This window comes from Diadema antillarum, unplaced genomic scaffold, assembly GCF_040938485.1.
Source record: "Diadema antillarum isolate AM-2024a unplaced genomic scaffold, OU_Dant_1.0 seq00000175_RagTag, whole genome shotgun sequence".
NCBI lineage: Eukaryota > Metazoa > Echinodermata > Echinoidea > Diadematoida > Diadematidae > Diadema > Diadema antillarum.
Window position 1 is genome coordinate 194,278 of NW_027271243.1, and position 21,354 is coordinate 215,631.

General features: G+C 38.7%; 1 protein-coding gene across 1 annotated transcript in view; it reads left to right on the top strand.

Moving 5' to 3' along the window:
- Positions 1-3,653, top strand: part of LOC139728349 (uncharacterized) — a 30,812-nt gene extending 27,159 nt beyond the window's left edge. Inside the window, exon 19 of the mRNA XM_071639294.1 lies at positions 324-3,653. Coding sequence (XP_071495395.1) covers positions 324-3,251 — 2,928 coding nt within the window. The 3' untranslated portion in view covers positions 3,252-3,653. The remainder of the gene's footprint in view (positions 1-323) is intronic.
- Positions 3,654-21,354: the final 17,701 nt, after the last annotated feature.

Genomic DNA, 21,354 nt, shown 5'->3' on the forward strand with positions numbered 1-21,354 from the left:
ACCATGGAAAAGAGAATAAAGAATGTCATGATTATAGTACCTGTAATAATGATACTGAATGCTGACGCAGAAAATGTATTCACCAAAGACCTTTTGGAGCCACTTGTTGCTTGACCATACCAGCAGATGATATGATGAAAAGTCTTTGTAATTATTAATCAGGCAGCATTTGTACGTTTTTTTTTAAGTTGTTGAGAGAAGTTTAATTGTATATTTGTTCATACATTTGAAGACAGGTCTGAATACTGAATAGTAACTTAATTTTTGTCCTACTTGTAATAGAAAGTTGTTTCTTGAGGATTTATTTGCTCATTTACTTCCAGACTGGTATGAGGGACTCTCCCATCAGTTTCCCGACATCCAGACCTGGTTCTGCTCTGAGCGACACAAGCAGCGAGAGCCTCAGCATAGAGGTGGTCAGTCCAAAGGCATCTCCCGGCAGAGCGGCCAGCCCAAAGCAGAGTCGGAAGAGTCCAGCATTCATGAAGACGAATCCAGTGGGCGGCTTCCTCACTGGAGGAGACAGTGGGGTTGGGAGCTTTGTCACTTCTGGCGGGAAGAGTGATCCACAAGGTGCGAGCATCTCGTTAGCGTCTACGGTTAGCGGAGGAAAGGTGCTGCCAGGAACTGTTTTCAGCCAGGCCCCGTTCCTTATCAGCCCTCAGAAGATGGGCTCTTTGCAGTCTGCTCTCCGAGGTTTGCACCAGGCTCCTGCATCGGTGTCTAGTGCCAGCAGCGACAGCTTTATCAAGGCACAGCTATTAGCTGCCAAGAGCTCCCCAGGTATCGGTGAGGGTGGCCTGCTCCACACAGCTTTACCTCCACATTCATTAAGTGGAACTTCACAAGGACCAATGGGAGGCTCCGGTGATGTCGTGTCTAAAGTCCTCGGAGCCAGCAAGGATTCCAATTCCGAGGTGCTCCGCAGCACCCTGATGAAAAGTATGTCAGTTCCCTGTACACTCCCTGATGGAAAGGTAGTCATGATTACTCCATCGGGTGCAAAGAAAAAGAGAGCGAGGAGTGGTAGTGGCGGACGAAAGAGAGTTAACTCTCCACAGATTGGAGACCTAGCTGCTTCTTTTGGTGGACTGTCAGAGGCTGCCAAAAGTGGAGCTACCATTGCCGTTACCCCGAGTGCAGTGACAGTTAGCCAAGGCGTGGCAAAGCAACCACGTAAAGGTGCCACGGCTACTCCAAGTCCATTGACGATTGGTGCTACCAAGCTCACAACAGTCAGCGAAGCTCTAGCTCTCAAGAGAGCAGAGGCAGCACTGCAGAGTGGCAGGCAACAGTCGAGGGGACACTCTACCATTACTCTGCCCCATGGTGCCCTCAAGGGTCAGACAGTGAAGAGCATTTTGGCAAGTGTCGGAATGTCCCTGTCCAATGCGTCTGTCACTGTCTCAAAGATGGACACCCCAGGAACTCTGCCACCTGGCAAGCAGAGTAATGCCAAGATGAAAGATAACAGGAAGTCATCTGTCTTCTCCATGGTAAATCTGTTGACAAACTCTCAAGCGCAGAAGGGCAGGCCGGCCTCAGCTCCTACCGTCAGTGGCACTAAATCACCTGTTCCGAGTATGCAGCACACCTTCGGCCATCAGACAATTGGCTTAACAACTGTCACGAAGGGCGGTCAAATTGTAGTGCAACCAGTCGCTCTGGGAATAGACCGACCAAGATCTGCATCGTCGCCAGCTTCTTCTGTGGCTTCCACCAGCCAAGCATCCCAGTCCCTTACAATAAAGGCAATGCCGGTCGGAGTTGCGAAGCAGCAGGTAGGCTACGGTGGAACAGCAGCGGAAGAGCTGAGTAAAATGCAGGCAGGCGATATTAAAGTGCTGACTTCTCAAGCTGGAGTCGATGAACATGATGGCTCAGGGAGGAGCAAGCCTTCAAAGAAGAGTGGGTCAAAGCGAGCGTTCACACAAGGACAAGCCGCGGCCGCGCTGGCTCAGGCAAAAAAGGCAGCAGCAGCTAACGAATTGAAAGACTTTACCTCAGTGCCACTGTCAGTGTTGTTACCTGGGGCACGTCCAGGAGGACTGGCTGGTATACAAAAGGGAGCTCTGCCATTCTTAACGAGTCCCTTTCTCCCTGGAGGCCAAATCCCTCTATCGAGCTTGACAGATGGAAAGGGGGTCATTTTCCAAATGCCACCAGGCTCCAACATCATGTCGTTGCCCATGTCGGGTGTACCCAATGAGCTGCCAAGGTCAGGAGTCACAATGGCCAAGAGTTCTGCATCCACCGAAGCTTCTGTAGTGGCAGCTGCAGCCACCTCCCAGCCCTTGAGCCATCGGCTCCAGCCTGTGCAAATACAACTTACTGCCGTCTCACAATCACCGACGCGCACCACGTTGACAACTGCTGCTCCTGCAAGGGGAGGATCACCGGCACTCCCTCCGAACATCGTGACAGCAACTATACGGAGTGCTCTTGCCGCAGCACAGTCCAGGAGCGCCACACCTCCTGCCACTCAGCACAAAGGCATCTCATCATTAGCGCTGGGTAACACCGTCCCTTCGATTATAGAGCAGCTACCCGGATCTTCTCAAACGGGTTCTGGCACATCAGTGACCAAGCACACAGTACCTCCCCAGAGTATTGCTGCACCCATCCCTGCCTCAGTGTTTGTGGCATCTCACATGGGAACAACGGGTGGGCCTCTACCACCAGTTGCCCAGTCAACGCAATCCCCTGCTCTGTCCAGACCTCCTATGACCCTCACCACTGATGCCAAGACCACACCCTTGTCGGCATCATCAATAGCTAGTATAATAGCGAATCTTAAACAGAACCCCATGGCTGCTATATCTCTCCCGCCTTTCCCAACCTCTGCAGCTCCTCCTCCGCCCACACCGCCGCCTCCGCCTCCGCATCCTCCACCAAGATTTGTCCGACCACCTCCGCAGAGGTCATCAGCTCCCAAGACTCCTCCTCGATCCCAGGCAGGGAAGGTGCAGACCCCGCCCACCTTCGTGCCCCCTATGACTGAGACTACCACCGTGCTGACCACAGCTGCCCCTCCGCCAGCTTCCACAACCGTCTCCTCTACTCCCCTTGCCCCTCCCTCGGATCCTCCCACTCCGACAGTGACAGCTCCCACGACCCCTGTATCACCTGCCCCTGTCTCAGAGTCCGGCATTCCTGTTTCAACTTTTGAGCGGATAATCCCACCCATTGAGGCCAGAATCACGAGAGGAAAGACCAAAGGGAAGGACAAGTCCACCAAGAAAGACACCTAGGTTGTGTTGGGATTGTTTTGTCTTGTTTGTTGTGTGTTTTTCTGTTTTTACTCATGTACATCTGCTTCTCACCTGGAACAATACAGCACTTGCTCACAATTAGAATCTTCAGCACCATACAGGTGCCTTGCTGCTGTTCACACACAAAAGCATCTTAGAGTTCTATGGATATTTCAATTTCATTGAGGTGGTATTTGGGCGATTATGTGGTAATATAAAATATTTATCTAATTACATATTTCAATGGCAAATTGATATGTATGTAAATTTTAGTGTTTTCAGCAAAATACTTTTGCTCTGAAGGGAAATGCCTTCTATGTGTATGTGCATGCCAATTTAATATCTTGTAATTGAACATGTGTGGCTCTATGGAAGTCCACATGGCATTTTGTATCAGATATCGCAGCCGAACCTTTCATAATGCATTAACGTTCATTAATGTGTCTTTATTGTTATCAAGGCCGACATCATTCATATTGATGATGGTTTCATATTTGCCAAAAGTCAAATAATACATAAATGTATTGTGGTAGGAATTTCAAACTGCAATTACATTTCAGAATGAGTTCATTGGTTTCAGCCAGAAAGTCATTGACAAGCCTACATGAATATGAGAGAGATGCTGCAGAGATTCTCTGAGTAGTCTCTTTACCAGTCTTGTACTTCTTATTGGTAGTACACTGTGTGCAAATGGGAAAACACTGATTCCAAAGTGGACGTTGGTGTCTTGAAGATAATCATAATAGTTTTATTTGAATTAGTTGAAAGGGAGTGGGTATGTGGGAAAAAGCAGATTTCAGTGTTATTAGATTTTTATTGTCTATCGCCTCACGAAGGCATGTCATCAACTAAAACTTCTCTTTTCCGTTCTGTAACTTCCTGACACCTCTCTTTTCAAAGAATTTTTCCATGGATGCGGAAATGACTGACTCTGCACTAGACCTGTCAATAAAAATGTCGGAGTGATCGCTATTTCAACAGTGTTGTTAGAACCTAGAGAATGTGGTATGTTGTGAAATTCAACACAAATGTTTGATTGATGATGTCACCGCCTTTCAAAACAAAAACAACTAAACACATGGTCAGAAAGAAAACACATGAGAACACACAAATAAAGTCAGCACCTAAGGAAGGAGGGTAGTTGCTGAGTTAAGAATATTATGTGACATGTATGTAAATTGTACTGTACTCTTGCTTGTGTGATATTCGGTATTCAAAGCCTTGATTTCATTTTTGCGGATGTGAGCAGAAAATACGCTGTATTTAGATTGTGAATATCGTACATAGCAGCAGTGTGTTTATAGCATAACGGCATGTACATTTAGAGTACAGTGTACTATACGCTTATGATTGTATCAGCCATATACATGTACATACGTGTACATGTACCTTGTGTCATAATAAAAAAAGCTACCTATGTATTTTGTAAACACTGTCTCAATTGAAGTTATCATTTTTATCTCATTCAGTTTCATTTCCATTCTTCTGACATCTTACATACATTGTATATCCTGTGGTCTACAAGACCTAATAAAAGCAAATTTCATTAGTCTACAATCTAAAATCTATTTACCTTGTACATGTACGAACTTCCGCCTACTGTTTTCTGCAGGCTTCTTCAGACTGGCGTTGACTCGCCGTAGATGGGGTATCGGCTATCCGAGAAGCTATCCACATCCAGCGGGGGCGTGAACACATGATGACTTGTGATGTGGGGCAATACAAACTATCTTCAGCATACATTCCCATTCTCTCAGACTGTATTAAAGACTGCCGATACCCCATTTACGGCGAGTCAACGCCAGTCTGAAGAAGCCTTTAGAAAACAGTAGGCGAAAGCTCACACAAGGTAAATAGATTTTAGATTGTGGACTAATGAAATTCACTTTTATTAGAGTTCTACCAATTAGATGAACCTCTTCCAAGGTCTACAAGACCATTGGGGCACCACTAAAGATTTCACAGCCAGTTTCCTTCAACCCTCCCTCTTCTCTGCCTCTCTTCGTGTGCCTTTCGTTTCCACTACTTCACTTTAAAAACGAAAAAACTGAGAGAAGTTGTTTTGTGTGGAGAGTTAACAAGGTGGCGGCAAAGAATGAGAGAAAAAAAAAATCAGTGTAAAATGTCATGAAATTTCATATTCATGTAATGTATATGAATGAGTGACATGTGTTGTGAATCTCTCTCTTTATTATATCTCGTAGGCCTAACCGTTATATATAATATTTGTTCATATGTAATTTATATATAAAATTATATACATTCTACAATGTAAAGCATTCACGCTGATTCTTTTTTGGGGAAGGGGGGGGGCAGAAACAAGATATTTTGTATTCAATGTGTCCACTAATTCAAAATGGACTGAACTACAATGTACTTCACAAGAATTATGCAAAAAAAAAAAAAAAAACACATTGTAAATATTGAGAATGAAGTGTTGTGATATGTACAAAGTTTTTAAAACTTACTCATTTCAGAAATACATAATCAGAATATATGATATGAATGAATATGCTCTTAATCTTGATGTAGTATTTAAGACGTTTGTAGTTGCATAAGATCAGTAAAGTTCTATACATGTATCGAAGTACACTACATTTGTGCAATAAGAATTTGCCTCTTAAATCGCAAAATCGGACACTTTTTAATGAATATGGATGTAGAAAAGTATAAGACAAGATTTATCATAAACATGGGCATGGAGAGGATGGGAGAGAGAGAGAGAGAGAGAGGGGGGGGGGGGGGGGAGAATGAGATTTACCACGCTTTCTTCCATTCCCTCAAAGAGTAATCTTCCGATTTCTGAGAATCATTCATACCTTTCCACAAGTAAAACGCAGAAGGGACAGACGAAAGATGAATGCAGTGTTGTATGTTTGGATGTTTGCCAGATACGCCTACTTGAACACTTGATTGATGAATACAGTAGTTTATTTGCTGACATTTAGACCGACATCAGAGGGTCTATTAATATAACATCATCTGCGGATGCCAGATAATGGTCACGTAATGACACAGAAGCAAGACTTGGTGATGACTTTTCAAACAAACAATACAGTGTACAAATAATCGAAATAATAGGGAACTTTTGCAAGCACGACGCGGCCGGAAGTTGAGCCTGCCCTGTGCAAAAATTTGCCTCTGCCCACGCTTAAGTCAAAAAAGAAAAAGAAAAAGAAAAAACCCTCCCGTCCTTGGGAATACGAGAACGGTTCTCGGCCAAAACAGCGTCCTGTCACGATGTTGGGCACGATTGAGCAGCCAGCCGATCAGCAATCTTCTCACTACGGCTCCGTCCTCACAGAAAAGCGAAATTGCTTAGAAATGGGGACGGGAGTCCGAGTGCGGGGACTGTCACAGCTGATTGCTGTCCTCTCGGTCTGCCCGTCGTGCAGCGAAAGTTCCGTAATTCCCCAGGTAGGAAGGATAGCGGAATTCATAATACATACATGTACTGTAATGGCGAGCAGGGCGAGATACCCCCCCCCCCCTCCCCGAATACAATATTATAATCATTATAATAGGCCTACCTTCGTTTCGTTCCTTCCCCCCCCCCCCCCTTGTACTGGAAATCTATTCAGTAAAGCCATTATGGGGACGTCGTGCAGTAGGCCTATAGATCATTGTTAACTTACCCCAAAATATAATATCATACTCGAGTCACTCGCGTTGTGCCGTGTGCAAAAGGCGTCATACCTTCGCTGAAATTAACGCCGTAAATTTCCGCTTCCCCGCGATATGGATACAAATAATGCCAGGCTAAGATAAACAAACGACCTCACTCATCATTAGCTTGCGTCCATCAACGCTCTGCTCATCTGATTTGATTGTGATACTCTCTACTGTGGCCCTTCGTTAATTTTATATCATTCGGTTCCTCTACAGACCACATCCTGTCCTCATTGCAATTCCGCAACCCCTCAGATTTTTTTTTTTTTTTAAATACTAGAAATGAAAAAAAAAAAATGCACCATTAATTACGGTGATTGACTGGCATGGTGACTTTGTTGTGTATGACAACAACATGAAGGAATAGCAGAGTTCTCGAATGAGGAAAAGGAAAAAAAAAAAAAACATTGAGCATTAAATGGAACAGACAAAATGAACGAACTGACCTAATTCCAAGAAATACAAAATTGGAGATGCCAACTGTAACTTTTGTAGTATTTTGTATTCTTTTATTTTTGCCCAAAATGCGGCCGATTTCATGGAAAATAATATTTTCTCAAATTGTTTTACATGTACTTCACAAGTCTAGCGTGAAGAGTAAAGATACTGTTCCCCCTATAAGAACCAACCAACCAACCAACAAACAAACATGCCTTTACAGCCCTCAGGACACAGCAGCAATGAGGTGAACAAGACTGGCATCCCCGCAAAATGTCGCGATGTAACCAATAAGGAGACCATCCCGGTGGAACATGATGTTTTAAGAACATCCCTGAAATGCATTTTCTTCTCACGCTGCTTTGGTACTTTTGCGAAATATTCAGGAAAATGAACAAGTAAAATAGATATCAAAGCTTGATAGGTGTAGGTTCTTTACTATTCATAAAATTTCCTTCAAATTAACAATCAAATTTTTTCGCTGATGAACTCAATTCGTTTTTCAACATATTAATTTGGTCAATGAATACTCAGATTCCAAAGCGTGATACATACGTTCTTTGAAGATCATATCATTTTATTCGAATCACCGTTCTTTATTCCTTAATTCACTAATTTTTTCTGCTGATATCTAAATAAATTTCGCCAAGATTCGGACACTTGTTACAGCATTTCATTTCGCAATTCTCTTTTCTAATGTCATTAAACTTCGGTTTACCATGTTTAGCATATCTCGTTAAGGAAATAAAAACAGAAAAAAAGAGCGCATTTCCTTTCTTGCAAAACCATTCATGCCCAGGATACCCAGTTTATATTCTTATAGGATGGCAATGGTCTTTCTAGATAAGCTTTTGGGCCAGCGTACAACAAAGTGACCCTTATAAAAGGTGGGTCTCACCTTTTATTATAACCTCTTTGTTTGTCTGTTTGTTTTTTAGATATTTCAGCCATTTCAAAAACGATTTTCATCAAATAAACTTTGAATACCTCTTACATTTGTATCGTGCTCTTTTTCACATAAGCGGTTTTTTGTTATCTCACAAAAATGTTAAAACCTTAATTCCATCTCAACCAAAACTATACCACCTCTTTAAGTGTACGTTCATTCACCATACCGTATGTATTTATGAATGTGTGCATGATACCATCATAATTACATGTTTACATACATAAGGAGAGAAAGAGTCACATAGAGAGATAAAGAGATACAAATAGATAGGTAGATAGATAGATAGATAGAGATAGATAGGTAGATAGATAGATAGAGATAGATAGATAGATAGATAGATAGATAGATAGATAGATAGATAGATATAGACAGATAGATAGATAGACTATGGATAGATAGGTAGATAGATAGATAGAGATAGATAGATAGATAGATAGAGATAGAAAGAAAGAAAGAAAGAAAGATAGATAGATAGATAGATAAAGAGAAAGAGAGAGAGAGAGAGAGAGAGAGAGAGAGAGAGAGATTGAGATGGAGAGATATGCAAGGAAGAGGTAGATAGTAGGGCAACGAAGATAGCATGGTCACGCCACTGCCTTTCATCGACTTCCGACTCTCTCCATCTCCCGGCTTGCCCTGATGCGTTCTTTGATATGCATGGTGGCTCCTCCGACGTCCTGTGCGCGCCAGGTGGAGAAAGCTGCCCTAAAGTTGCCACTTCGCAAAGCGTGAGACCCAGCTCTACTTCCCCAGACGCGGGCGTACAGCTTTCAGCTGACTGCTATCGTTGTTGTTGGTATTAAGCTGTATCTTGTTTGCTCTATATTCTGTATATCATCAGCACTTGGAGAGCGTAGTATGCTGAGTAAAGGCAGATGTGTTCCTCAAGGCATTGTCGGATGGGTTTTCAAGGCATTTTCTGAAGTGAGACGGTGGTAATGAGGTTGCCGTTGTATGTAATGAGCGATCTACCTTTAGAATAACACAACAGGCTTTGCTGACTGAACACTTACACTCAAATATATATAAAGGGTTTTATAGTAAAACGAGTTAACTCTAACCTTTTTAAGATGAGATTTTTGCCACTGAAGCTGTTAAAAATCAAACAAAATAATAAGCAAATATGGAATATCTTTAATCAAAACTTCAAGATTATATTTTGTTATATCAGAAGTGAGATACCGCTGGAAAGGCTTTATTTTACTCTGTATAAAGATGGACTTTCAAGACAATTAAGATGGCGCTAAATCCACTTTGGTATCAATGCTTTTGTATACACATAGCCTAATACATATACAAAACTCATAACAATTAATAACACAAAAATAGGTTCTCAAAGCGCTCTATGCCACAGACAAAAATAATTTCTCTCTACTATTTACTGCTTTTGCATTCGATTCGGTCAAATAGAGCATCGTGGAATTCTTTTGTTTGTTTTTTCTCACATTTTTGTTTCATTGTATTGTGTAGGCTACGTATTCCTTCCTATGTAGATTGTATCACTTTTTTTCTGTACATGTTCTGTACATTTTCTGTACAAGATCTTATCGACAATATTATCATTTGGTTTGTCATAAGAATTACTGTTAGCAGTGGAATTATTGTTATTTTCTGTCATCACGGTCATTGTTATGTCAATTAATGTTTTCTATATTGTTTTAATCGACATGATCGATTCTTTATCAGGTTTTATTCACGTCCGCAAATTTCACATCAAATTTCAATAGCATAATTATGATGTGTGTCCCACTGAATACCACAGAAATGGCGATAACGGCCCAAGGTAAACAAGTTCATCAGCTTTATTATAGCCCCAACTTATTCGGCAATCAGTTTGAATCTTTTATGAATCTTTTCATGCAAAAACAAACAAACAAACAAATATACAAACAAACTAAAAAAAAAAAAAACACGGCGACTCAGAGGACTGTATCAGCTTGGTGCCACATATGACATTTTTTTTCTGTTTTGTTCTTTTATTTTTATCTATTTTTCTTTACCAGATAAGTTATCCCAGGAGAGAATATCGCTTTTAGCTTACGAAGTAACATAAAAGCAACAGAACACTGACAATTTCATCGCGAATTGATATAATGATGAGATTGCAAATGGAACGTGATGTCCCCGAGTCGTTTTCCATGCCTCCGATATAGGCCTAATACGGAAAATAGTCGTCGCACAATCGACGTGTCTTTCCAAGTATTTTAACATCATTCTGTTGTGTGAACACTGTGTACAAGAAGACAATGAAGTCGAAGTAGTATGTAATAGTCTTATATCTGTCTTTACGCGATACAATATCCTTTGTCCTAAATTGCGTATACAACAATGATATATTTTTGGTCGTGTCAAGAACCTCTAACTGTGAAAAAGCTCTTTCATTCGATATGATATGACATCATAAACTCTTCTTTGTGGTTGTGTGAGTATAAAGTACTCTCACAGTGACGTCACAGCCATGTGACTAAGACGGTTGTATCTCGCGTTCACCACCTATCGTCTGGCTTTGAAAGTGGCTGATGAACTTAACGTGCACTTTTTGAAGCGTTATTAATTTCTTTAAAAATCTTCACTCAGTCGGTGCTTTCTCCAGTTGCTTTGTGGATACTGAAGTAACCTTCTTCCTAGAAGAACGCTGTTTTCTTTCTTGTCAGAACGGATAAAAAGACTTAGAGTTTGCGTGTCAGTTATATCACTGCCGCAGGACTATTTTTTGCAATGACTAATGCACGTCTTGAGAAATCCAGGAATGAGTGTGGACGCGGAAAGCGCGGTATCGTCGGTGAACGTGCCTCAGAAAGCATGACGCGCATGAATATAGTTCCGGCAGGGGTGATTTACATCCCATGGCCTTGTCGCACGAGAGGAGGCATTTCCACGTAACAATTAACACAGATCCCTACAACGAGGCGCGAGTCATTCAAAAGACTAGATGCAGTAGCCTTCATGCGTCAGTGTTTATCATTGTTGTCATCATGTGGTTATTATCATCATTTTAAATGCAATTCGTATTGTCATATCATATAGTTTTTATCAATTTCATTATTTATTTGGTAAAAAAGAAGGACCAGCAAGCAGACTTAATACAAACAACAAGTCCACCTGCATGTACATGTGGATTTGGTGAATACAGCAATATTATCAGTAGAACGCATCAGTGAAAGTTTGAGGAAAAGAGGACAATCCGTTAAAACTTATGAATTTTTAAAGTATCTGCTCAGTCATTGCTGGATCAGAAGACTACTACAGTGTATGATGTTATATTCGTAGAACGATGTAAGGGTTACACAAAGAGAATTTCACAAAATTAAATTTTTTTGAAAAAAAGTGCATAGCCCTATTCCCTCAACTTGTCACTGACGTATGTTAACGTTAATATTATTCTCCCTGCCTTCTGATAGAGACAAGTCAAGTGTTCTGTTATTATGCGAGAAAAGTGAAAATATGTTGAATTTTCTATATTATATTTCTTATATTGTTCTACACATGTGACATCACAAGTTGTTGTAGTTTTCTCATCCAGCAGTGACTGTTATGAGCAGAAACTACAAAAACTCATAACTTTTGAACATATTCTACGGTTTTCCTCAAACTTTCACTGATGTATTCTAATGATATTGCTGCATTCACTCAATTCACATGTCCATGAAGGTGTACTTGTCCTTCAAACATAAGTTATGAATAATTTCGTGGCCATTCTGGGAACGCATTATTTCGTACGCTATCGTGCCACTCTTAAATGAAAAGTCCATTCTGATGGCACGTTGATTTGTATGAACTTAAAAAAAACCAGAAAGGGTTAAAAAAAAGTTGATCAGTGGAAGTTTTGAGTAAAAAAAAAAAATCAAACGCACAAGTTATCAACTGATAAATTTTACAGAGTAAGAAAAATTGGCAACTCTGTGTGACGTAGACGTTGAACAGCTCTTCGTTTGCTCTCTAAACTTAACTATTGATAAAGTTTTTGTGTGTACAATTCTTTCACAAATTTTTACTGCTCTACATTTCTGATTTTACTGTTTTCATGTCTACCAACGCTATATCAGGATGGAATTTCACTTTAATGTGATTTAAGATAAGGATTTCAGTTGGTAGCAATTCCACTTTGAAGGCATAAAAATTCCATCTGCTGAAAAAGCGTCATCATTTGTGATTGCAGCACTACCTAGTTTTGATCAACATTTTACGTGTGAAAATACACCAGAGAGAGCTGAGTTGCAAAAAAAAAAACACCCGACAAAACAAAAACGATGGTGTTTGCGTAATGTTAAATGGCAATATCATCCAATATCGTAGACAGTCCGCCTGATGCTCACGCAGATATGAGACTTGCGAGAAACATACGCCCCTTAACCTACAAACAATACCTTGAAGAATAATGTACAAGGACCCAAGAGTTGCGACGGCCAAAAAAATCCAATAACTCTGTGAAAACAAAGCATTCAAGATGCCACACCTATTTTGGTGAACTGTGCGGATTTTTTTTTTTCCCTCAAGTGCGCAGAGAGCCCGGCGCCGCATCGCATATCGGAGTCATCGTACAAAATAAATAGATCAAGATGGTCTCGCATGATTTCGTACAGCGTATCACCACACACACATGGGCAACACCGCCATGCGATTGGTCAGACACATTCAAATTTGAAGCTCTTCGCTAGGTGTACCTAAAATTGACCCCTGGCTCTAGTTAATAGCCACTGTCTTTCTTCCTTTCTATGCATAGACATGATATTGGACAACAGCTGCATGCGACGTGCAATACTCAAAGTACAACTGTCCTTATATTGATTTTTGAGGTATATATATATATATATATATATATATATATATATATATATCTATATATTCTGTTGAAGTTCAACGTCGTATTGATTCAGGGAACGAGAATTTTCATTTAAGAGGTGTATTGGGACGAATGGCTTATTCTTGTGCGAAGACTGTGTATCAGGGCTTGACAATGTTTAATCTTACATTTTGGTGGCCCAAAAAGGTATGTAGTGACCCAAAATAATTTTCAATGTAAGTTTCCCATTCGGGGGACCAAAAAGATAGATTTAATGTCTTGACATCAATTTCTAGTTTCCTCGGGCCACCTTTAATGTCGAGTCCTGCATATATATATATATATATATATATATATATATATATATACAATATATACAATATATGTATATATATTTATTTATTTATATATATATTTATATTTATGTGTGTGTGTGTGTGTGTGTGTGTGTGTGTGTGTGTGTGTACAAAGATATAGGTGGAGGAATTGGTATGATGTTGAAATGAATACATAAAGAAGTAAATCTTCATTATGTGTGACATGCATTGTATGTAATTTTGTAGAATACTCTGGGTAGCTTGCGTTCCTCACTGAACAATTAAAAAAAAAATGGTATGCGGTTATGATTCCAATCAGGCCATTTGATTTCCCCCTTCGTTTTCTTTTTTTTTTGTGCAGACGAGATTTTTTTTTAAATTTTTATTTGTTTGTGTGTTTTGCTTTGTTTTCCTGGATTATTCTTCCCCGGTAGTTCGTGGTAATCAGGTACATGCTCTTTGATAACCCACGGGTAAAAATGATTAATAATGGTGAAGAATACAGGGTTTGTTCTTCAGATGATTTGAGCATTTTTTTTTTTTTTTTTTTGCTGTACCTTGAAATTACATAAATGCCCGAGTATAAGGGGATGCATCTAACGTAGTCGGTCCTCTTACTATATTTAGCACGTAAACGGAACCGTCGAGATATCATTAATGATAACAGCCATTAGTGTTCACAATAAGGGATTTTGAAAACAGAGCTGAAAATTAATGCCAAACTGCCTTCACAATCCATAAGGCACTCCAAACTCCAAACAAGATCATCCCTGACAAGATATTATTTATAAAAAAACCCAAAATTACTTCCTGTGGTTGTGGAAAACCCGTTGCACGAAGCCTTTGAACCCTATTCCCTGAATTTTCATGACAAGATGGGCCTCGTATCAAAATGCCATAATTATCCATCCTCATTTTTTTGTCTTTTAAATTCCAACAACTGCCTAGATGCCTAGCAAAAGCAACTGGATAGGAGAATAACTTTTGTCGAAGCCCCCGGTATTTAATGATGAGCATGCACGCTCCAGTGGAAACCGAGGAGAATGTGTGTATTGTGCCGATGAACAGGGCTAAGTAGGTTCATTAATTACGCAGCTAATGGTGCATTGCTGTCCATGGATGCGGATCAGATGATCGTGAACTGTCAAAATATTGGTCCCCCTTTCATCGAAAGGTCGCCGTTCATCCAAGAGACAATCGAAGTCGTTGACGTGAGGTGGATATTTGCCTCGCCTACGTAATAAAGTCATCGTTACCTGATTGGTCTCAATTTTCTTTCTATTTGAATATTAGGCATCTTAGAAGAGATTTATTTTTTTTTAATGATATTCGAAGGCCTTAAAGAGATATTGCATATTGCGACAGAGATTGGAATGCACTGTTTTGGTCTAATGGACAGTGGTTTTATGCTTTATTGAATTCATAGCAACAATTTTCTTCTGAATGGTTATTATCCTTTCATACCTAATAAAGTCGTCACTATCAAACTGGTCTTCATTTTTCTTCCTTTTGCATACAAAAAGAGATGCGTATGAGCTCTATGACCTTAAATCCACGACGCATACGTCGAAAGAGATCGAAATGCATTGTTTTCGTTTTGTCTGTTGGAAAATGGTTTTATGCTTCATCGCAACAATGTTCTTTTTTGGTCGGGTTGAATTTTAAGCTGATTATGACTTTAACGTTCCTTTTTTGTAACGCCGAACTTACTGATTTCAAGTGCTGTGGATAGCGATGATATGCTCTTCTAACTCAGTTTGCATTAGCTCGTACACATTCATTTTTGTTATTCTACCCACTGGCTATGATGACATTACTCGGTATGTGCGAAAGATGAAATATTCATTCAGTAGTGCGGGACCGTTTCACTTTAGGAAGTACAAATTGTATAGAACAAGCATCCTCTCAACGTGGCGGTCCGAGGGGATTGGAGAGGTAATACAAAACCGGAGACGAACTTTTCTTACCACCTTGTCAACAGAGTGTCTCCTAATCTTTAAATGAGGATTTATTTCAAGAGCTAGGAAACCAGTCTCCCTTACCCGTCCCTCCGCAACCTCTTTGGGATGAACTTTGATGTAGCAATGCGTGTCAAACTTCGTAATGTTAAGGTAGTGACAGCGTTCAATTATTCTCTCTTTGTATGTTCAATAGATCAATGCAGTGCGACAGAGAGCGTGCAAGAACCATTGTACCCGGAAAACGCATACACACTTTTGCAGCTGTTTACATCTTACTATCCGTCTTTGATATATATGAAGAGTTCGTTCGCAAAAACCGATAAGTCCATATTTGCCAAATGGAAATATTTGCGATTAAAGGTCAAGAAAAATAAAGAGAATAATAAGAAAATTTTTGCTTCTTTTGACCCTAACTTCAAAAATGTACCTTTATATGTAGTGACCAATATATATATATATATATATATATATATATATATATATATATATATATATATATATATATATTGTATATAATTGTTGACAATCCACAACTTATGATACCCTGTCCTATAGCGACTGATTACGAAATTCCTTTTTTTACATGAATTTATTATGAGTTGAATTTAGTGTTGCAGTGCATATACCGTTAAAGTTCTGATTCAAATTACTTGATCTCAATTGACAAAATGTATACTTGTTGTTTTTTTATTTAGAAAAATATGATTATGTTTATATGATTATATATATATATATACATATAATATATACATATATATATATATATATATATATATATTTCATGACTTCTATAGAAGTAAAGGAACGTTACAGATAAAAGTAGGACATGCTCCGCACAATTTCATATTCAAGAGCACATGCAGAAGTTGGCTCTAAGCAAGTACCGTTCAGATGATTCAATCAACCCCATCAATTCGCAGCATCATTCAACGATACACGATCGAGAAACATAAATATACGCTGTGGGTTCGTTGACACTGAAGACTTTTCATGATAGACACGTTTCTGCATACGAACACATCGATTTTTTTTTTCTTTGTTGTTCCATCTGTATCGTGCATAGGCCGGGGCCTGCACTCCTGTGAGAAGTGAGAGATCCAATAGCGTAACCGCAGTACAATCGTCATGCAAGCTATAGGAACAAATGAAAATATAAGTGAAACTGCACTCCATGTTCAATTGCAATTACAAGAAATCAACCTAACAGAACACTCGGGTGTATTACTGAAAACCTACCAAAAAGGGCATAAAGATCGAGGGCCCTCTCGAAAAAAAAATGCTAGAGGCTAACCTTGGCAATGAAAGACCACATTACAACCCTGGACGTTTTATTCAATTGGCACTGAAATAAGAAAGTTAAGGGAATTCGAAACTTTTCACACCTTTCAGCGAAACATTGGCATCGACAATAATTCATAAGGGATGACTTTACGGTATTTGCATGTGCCAACCTCTTGAAGAGTTGTGAAGAATAGATGCACCAAAACTTGTTTTACTTCGCTTTCTGACTGAAACGAAAAATCTAGTGTTGTCACGTTCGCACTCAAATCATTTTGAACATGGAAGGGAGTTCACATTAAACTGCTGGTCATGACAGCATAATTTGACAAACAGAAGTCGTTACGCATTCTTTTTTTTTTTTTTTTTGAAATCACATTTATTTTTCCAAATAAGAAGCAAGAGACCAAACAATGAAACCACAAATACTACGCAGTCTGGTTTACACAACAAAATCCACAACTCTATTCGTTGTTTTTTTTTTAAAGTTTTTAAACGTAGGTAAAGGTAGAAACTACAGAAATTAGTTTATCCATCAGATTGACGACAGAGAAATCCTACTTAGGTAAAGATTAAAGACCCAAAACTGTGCATTCTACTTGAGGGTGGATAGCAGTGACGTAATCAAAGTCTTTCAATATACTATCAAAGACTCGAGCTTATTGCAGCGACACGTGAGATGATAAAATGGTAAAATAAACAAATATTGAATAATTTTTATTATATGAATAAACAAATATTGAATATTATGAAAAGAGAGTGAAATAAAAGATCCATTCTCCTAAAAATTTATTGTGCACTACCAAGCAGTTTATGTGCGATGCTCTATATAAAAGTGCATTAATAAGGACAAACAGTTCAAATCACTATTTTTCGAAGTGGAATGTTGTATATGAATGTTTTTTTGTACAACAATGTCAATGCGCAATTAACCAGCAGCAATGTAACTATACCGCACTTAGGAATTCATATACACACTGAAATAGTAAACAAATATTATCACATTCCCAAATCATGGTAATTACCTTTGTTGTTTTCATTTGAAGTTGCTTATGCAAACTGACATGACTGTGAAGAGGATCTTTGGACAGTTTCTTGGCACGCAGGATGTGATTGAAAACATACGTGAATCAAGTGTATTTGATATGTCAACAGTTTTTGAACGGATATTCAGGTAGAAGTGACTTGCTTTAACACATGCAACTGCTGTTTGGATGGTTTGAATACCGAACCAAATGCAAAGGGCAATACCCAGTAGAATATGATCGTGACGAAACAGCTTACCGTAACAATATGGGTTGTTTTGTTTTACACGTACATGCCCCATAACGGTTTTGTCTTTTATACACGCACTATCTGTATCAACTTTGCCTACCCAAGCCATTTTGAAGGGCAGTCTGGAAATCAAAGTTACATGGAATTATTTTCCAGAAAGATACTTCTATCAAACTTGAATATAGGAAACATTTGAGATGACAAGAATTACTTAATTGTTTTCTGACGATATCTTTAAAACCGTAGATGGAATGTGTACGCAACTTTTGCGCCATTGCAGAACTTCATATTGAAACAGTATTATTGTTTTGTTGTTGTTGGTATTTTCTTTTTTTTTGCATAACGGTGTTTCAAACTCCAGATGGCGTCCCGTATTTTGATACTTACTATGTAAAACCAACAGCGACCCCCTAATGCTCATTTATTTTAGTATCAGATCTAAGGAATGTGTCCATAACATAAATGCTTTAAACAATGACATATATTATTATGCAACATAATCATACCATACAAATACACCAAAATATCAGGCAAAATTTGAAGAAATCAAAGTTAGCACTTCAATACCACATCTTAACTTAAATATAGAGGCTTTGTTGTCAATAGTTATTGAGCAGAGCAGTCGAAAGTACAGTAACATTTAAAACCAAATACGCAGCCTCCTCATATATATTCTTAAATAAGTATAAATATCATATAGACAGTGTAACATGATACGACTCCATCAACTATTTACACAAACCGAATAATCCAAGTTTACTCTAAATTTGTTCTATTTTTTCCTTCTTCTCCTCTTCCCCAACCCCCAAAATCTAGATGTAAGCACTCTTGACATTAATTTGTTATTGTTGTCGATGATGAGAATTAATGATTTATTTCAATTTCGAGGGGCTAGGAGAAGAAAAAGTACAACTTCGGACTCTTACATCCATAGAAAACTTTGTGTATTTGTGAGTTTTTATGCTATAGCATTAAACATTCCGAGCTAACCTTGCGATTCTGTTTGTGGTTTGTGTCCCCTGGATGTCAAAACGCATAAGGGAGGGAAAAATTAGAGTGCACGTTACAGTCTATAGATATCACTTGAAATTATCGCGAAAGGATGAAAAAGAAAATGGATATCCGCCATCCGAAAGTAGGTGGGTGTTTAAACAATCCGGTTGATAACCGAATCATAGTCGCTGAAAGATAAAAGACAGATGTAAATACATAAAATCATTCATGCTGCATGCACTCTAAATCATGGTAATGAATGCAAAAATAAACAAGGCAGGATAACCCAACGCTGAAGCAAATCAAATTTACAGATACATAGAAAATAGGCAGAATATTTTGCAAAGTGAATTAGTAACAATCGTTTCGAAAGATAAAGACATTGCATCTTCACCAATGAATTTTCATTGAAACAGCATTAAAGTTGGGTGTACACCTCCTAAATAAGGAATAATAAAGGGAAAGAGAATTAAGTTTGCAAAGCTTAAATTATCCTAAGCGACACATTAGAATTAATGTAAAACATACCTCCTTGTACAATTACTACACCTATTTAAGATGACATTTTTTTAAAGCAAACATGAAAATAAATTCTTGACAATAATAAGAGTAATAATGATAGCAGTTATGATAATCACAATGGTGATATTGCATGTATTCTAGGTATGGAACAATAAAATATGTGACATTACTCTAACTTTAATGGGGCTTGCTCTTTCTTTTCTTTTTGATTTTATCTTAAGCTTGTATGTTTCATGGGACAGGGAGAACTAAAGTCTGCACAAGAGATATATTCAATCCGTGTCTATCTTCATTAAAGTCCAATGCAGAATGTGGAGTCTTCTCACAGGTAAGTTGCGAGGAAGAAGACGAAGAAGAAAAAGAGGAAGGAGAAGAAAAAGAAGAAGAAGAAGAAGAAGAAGAAGAAGAAGAAGAAGAAGAAGAAGAAGAAACTCCACGCCTAATCGAGTTTGATGTGGAAGCGAGGCAGATTTACATACGATATTAGATTTTGAGTTGGATGACCCGAACGAGATAGATGACTAAAACGAATTGCACCCGTTTCCCAGTCCCGACAATTCGGTGTCCCCTTGTATCCTTTGCGTAAGTGTATGTGTAACAAACGTCTCTACATTTTCGTTTTTCTTTTAATAATAAACCTTATATGCACTCGCTCGTTACATCACTACGGCTTTGCCCCCTGGCTCCCTATCGTTGTGGGGCACTCCGCCTCCCAAAAGGATTTTTTTTTTCAATGTTTCAGTGGTACACTTTTCCAACTCCAGTACTAAAGATAAGAGACGTTGAATCTGCTACTGTTAATCAAAAATGTATTTTCCTTGGATGTTATTCATCAGAGCAGGGAGCCAATCGGTATAACTGTTGATATACCCACAATGAAATGTGCTCCTAACTATAGATAGGAAGTATTTGAACAGACACGTATTTTGTAAAGTAATTTGTACCCAAGTGTGTAAATAAATAGTTCCGATTATAACATTCTTCCTGCAGACCATTGCATCCTGATGCTCGCATTAAAAATCATACCTCACGTATTTGACCGGCAACGTATTAGAAACGACAGTTTGATAAACTCTGGGCGAAGCGACAAAGCGGGAAAATATTACCACCTGAATTAAAAAATAAATAAATAAAAAAAAGTTTTAATTGCCAGTAATTGGTTTGCGCATTCTCAATGAATTTTTCTGATTGTAAATAGCAAGGATGGATTTCGAACATTGTCGTTTCGGTTGTTTTAATAAGTCTCCGTTATGTTGTAGTCAGTCAACCACTATTTCATTATAGTAATATGATTATCATTACTATTATTATCATCATCATTATTATTATTTAATCATCATTATTATGATTAACATTATTATTATTATTATTATTATCATCATTACTATTATCATTATTTTCATATTTTCTTCTTATTATTATTATTATTATCATAGAAATACTAAAAGGGCAGACCAATAGTCGTAGGAGGAGGCAGCAAAACCGAAAGAAAAATAATTTGAGAAATCCCACTTCGAAACACATTACGTCGATTCTTACTCAAATGATGCTGGTCAGAAGGTCGTACGGTTGTAATCGCATCTGATAGCGCTATATTTGCAAGATTTATTTCATTCCCCGCTGGAAAGGACACAGTGTTCCACAGTGTGAAACACAGTGTGAAACACAGTACGTGTGAACACAGTGTGAACACTGTGTGAAATCTCTTCACGCTGATTCGAGTGTTTTAACAGTGTGATCACATTGTGCTTCATCAATTTACAGTGTGAAACAGATCATTACTATGTGAATGACCCGCGAAAATCATACCACAGTGTGAAATATCTTCACACTGTTAAATTCAAGTGTTTTCACATAGTCGACTATTTAAACACAATGTGATCACACTATAGGGACATTGTGTTCTATCCAGCAGGGT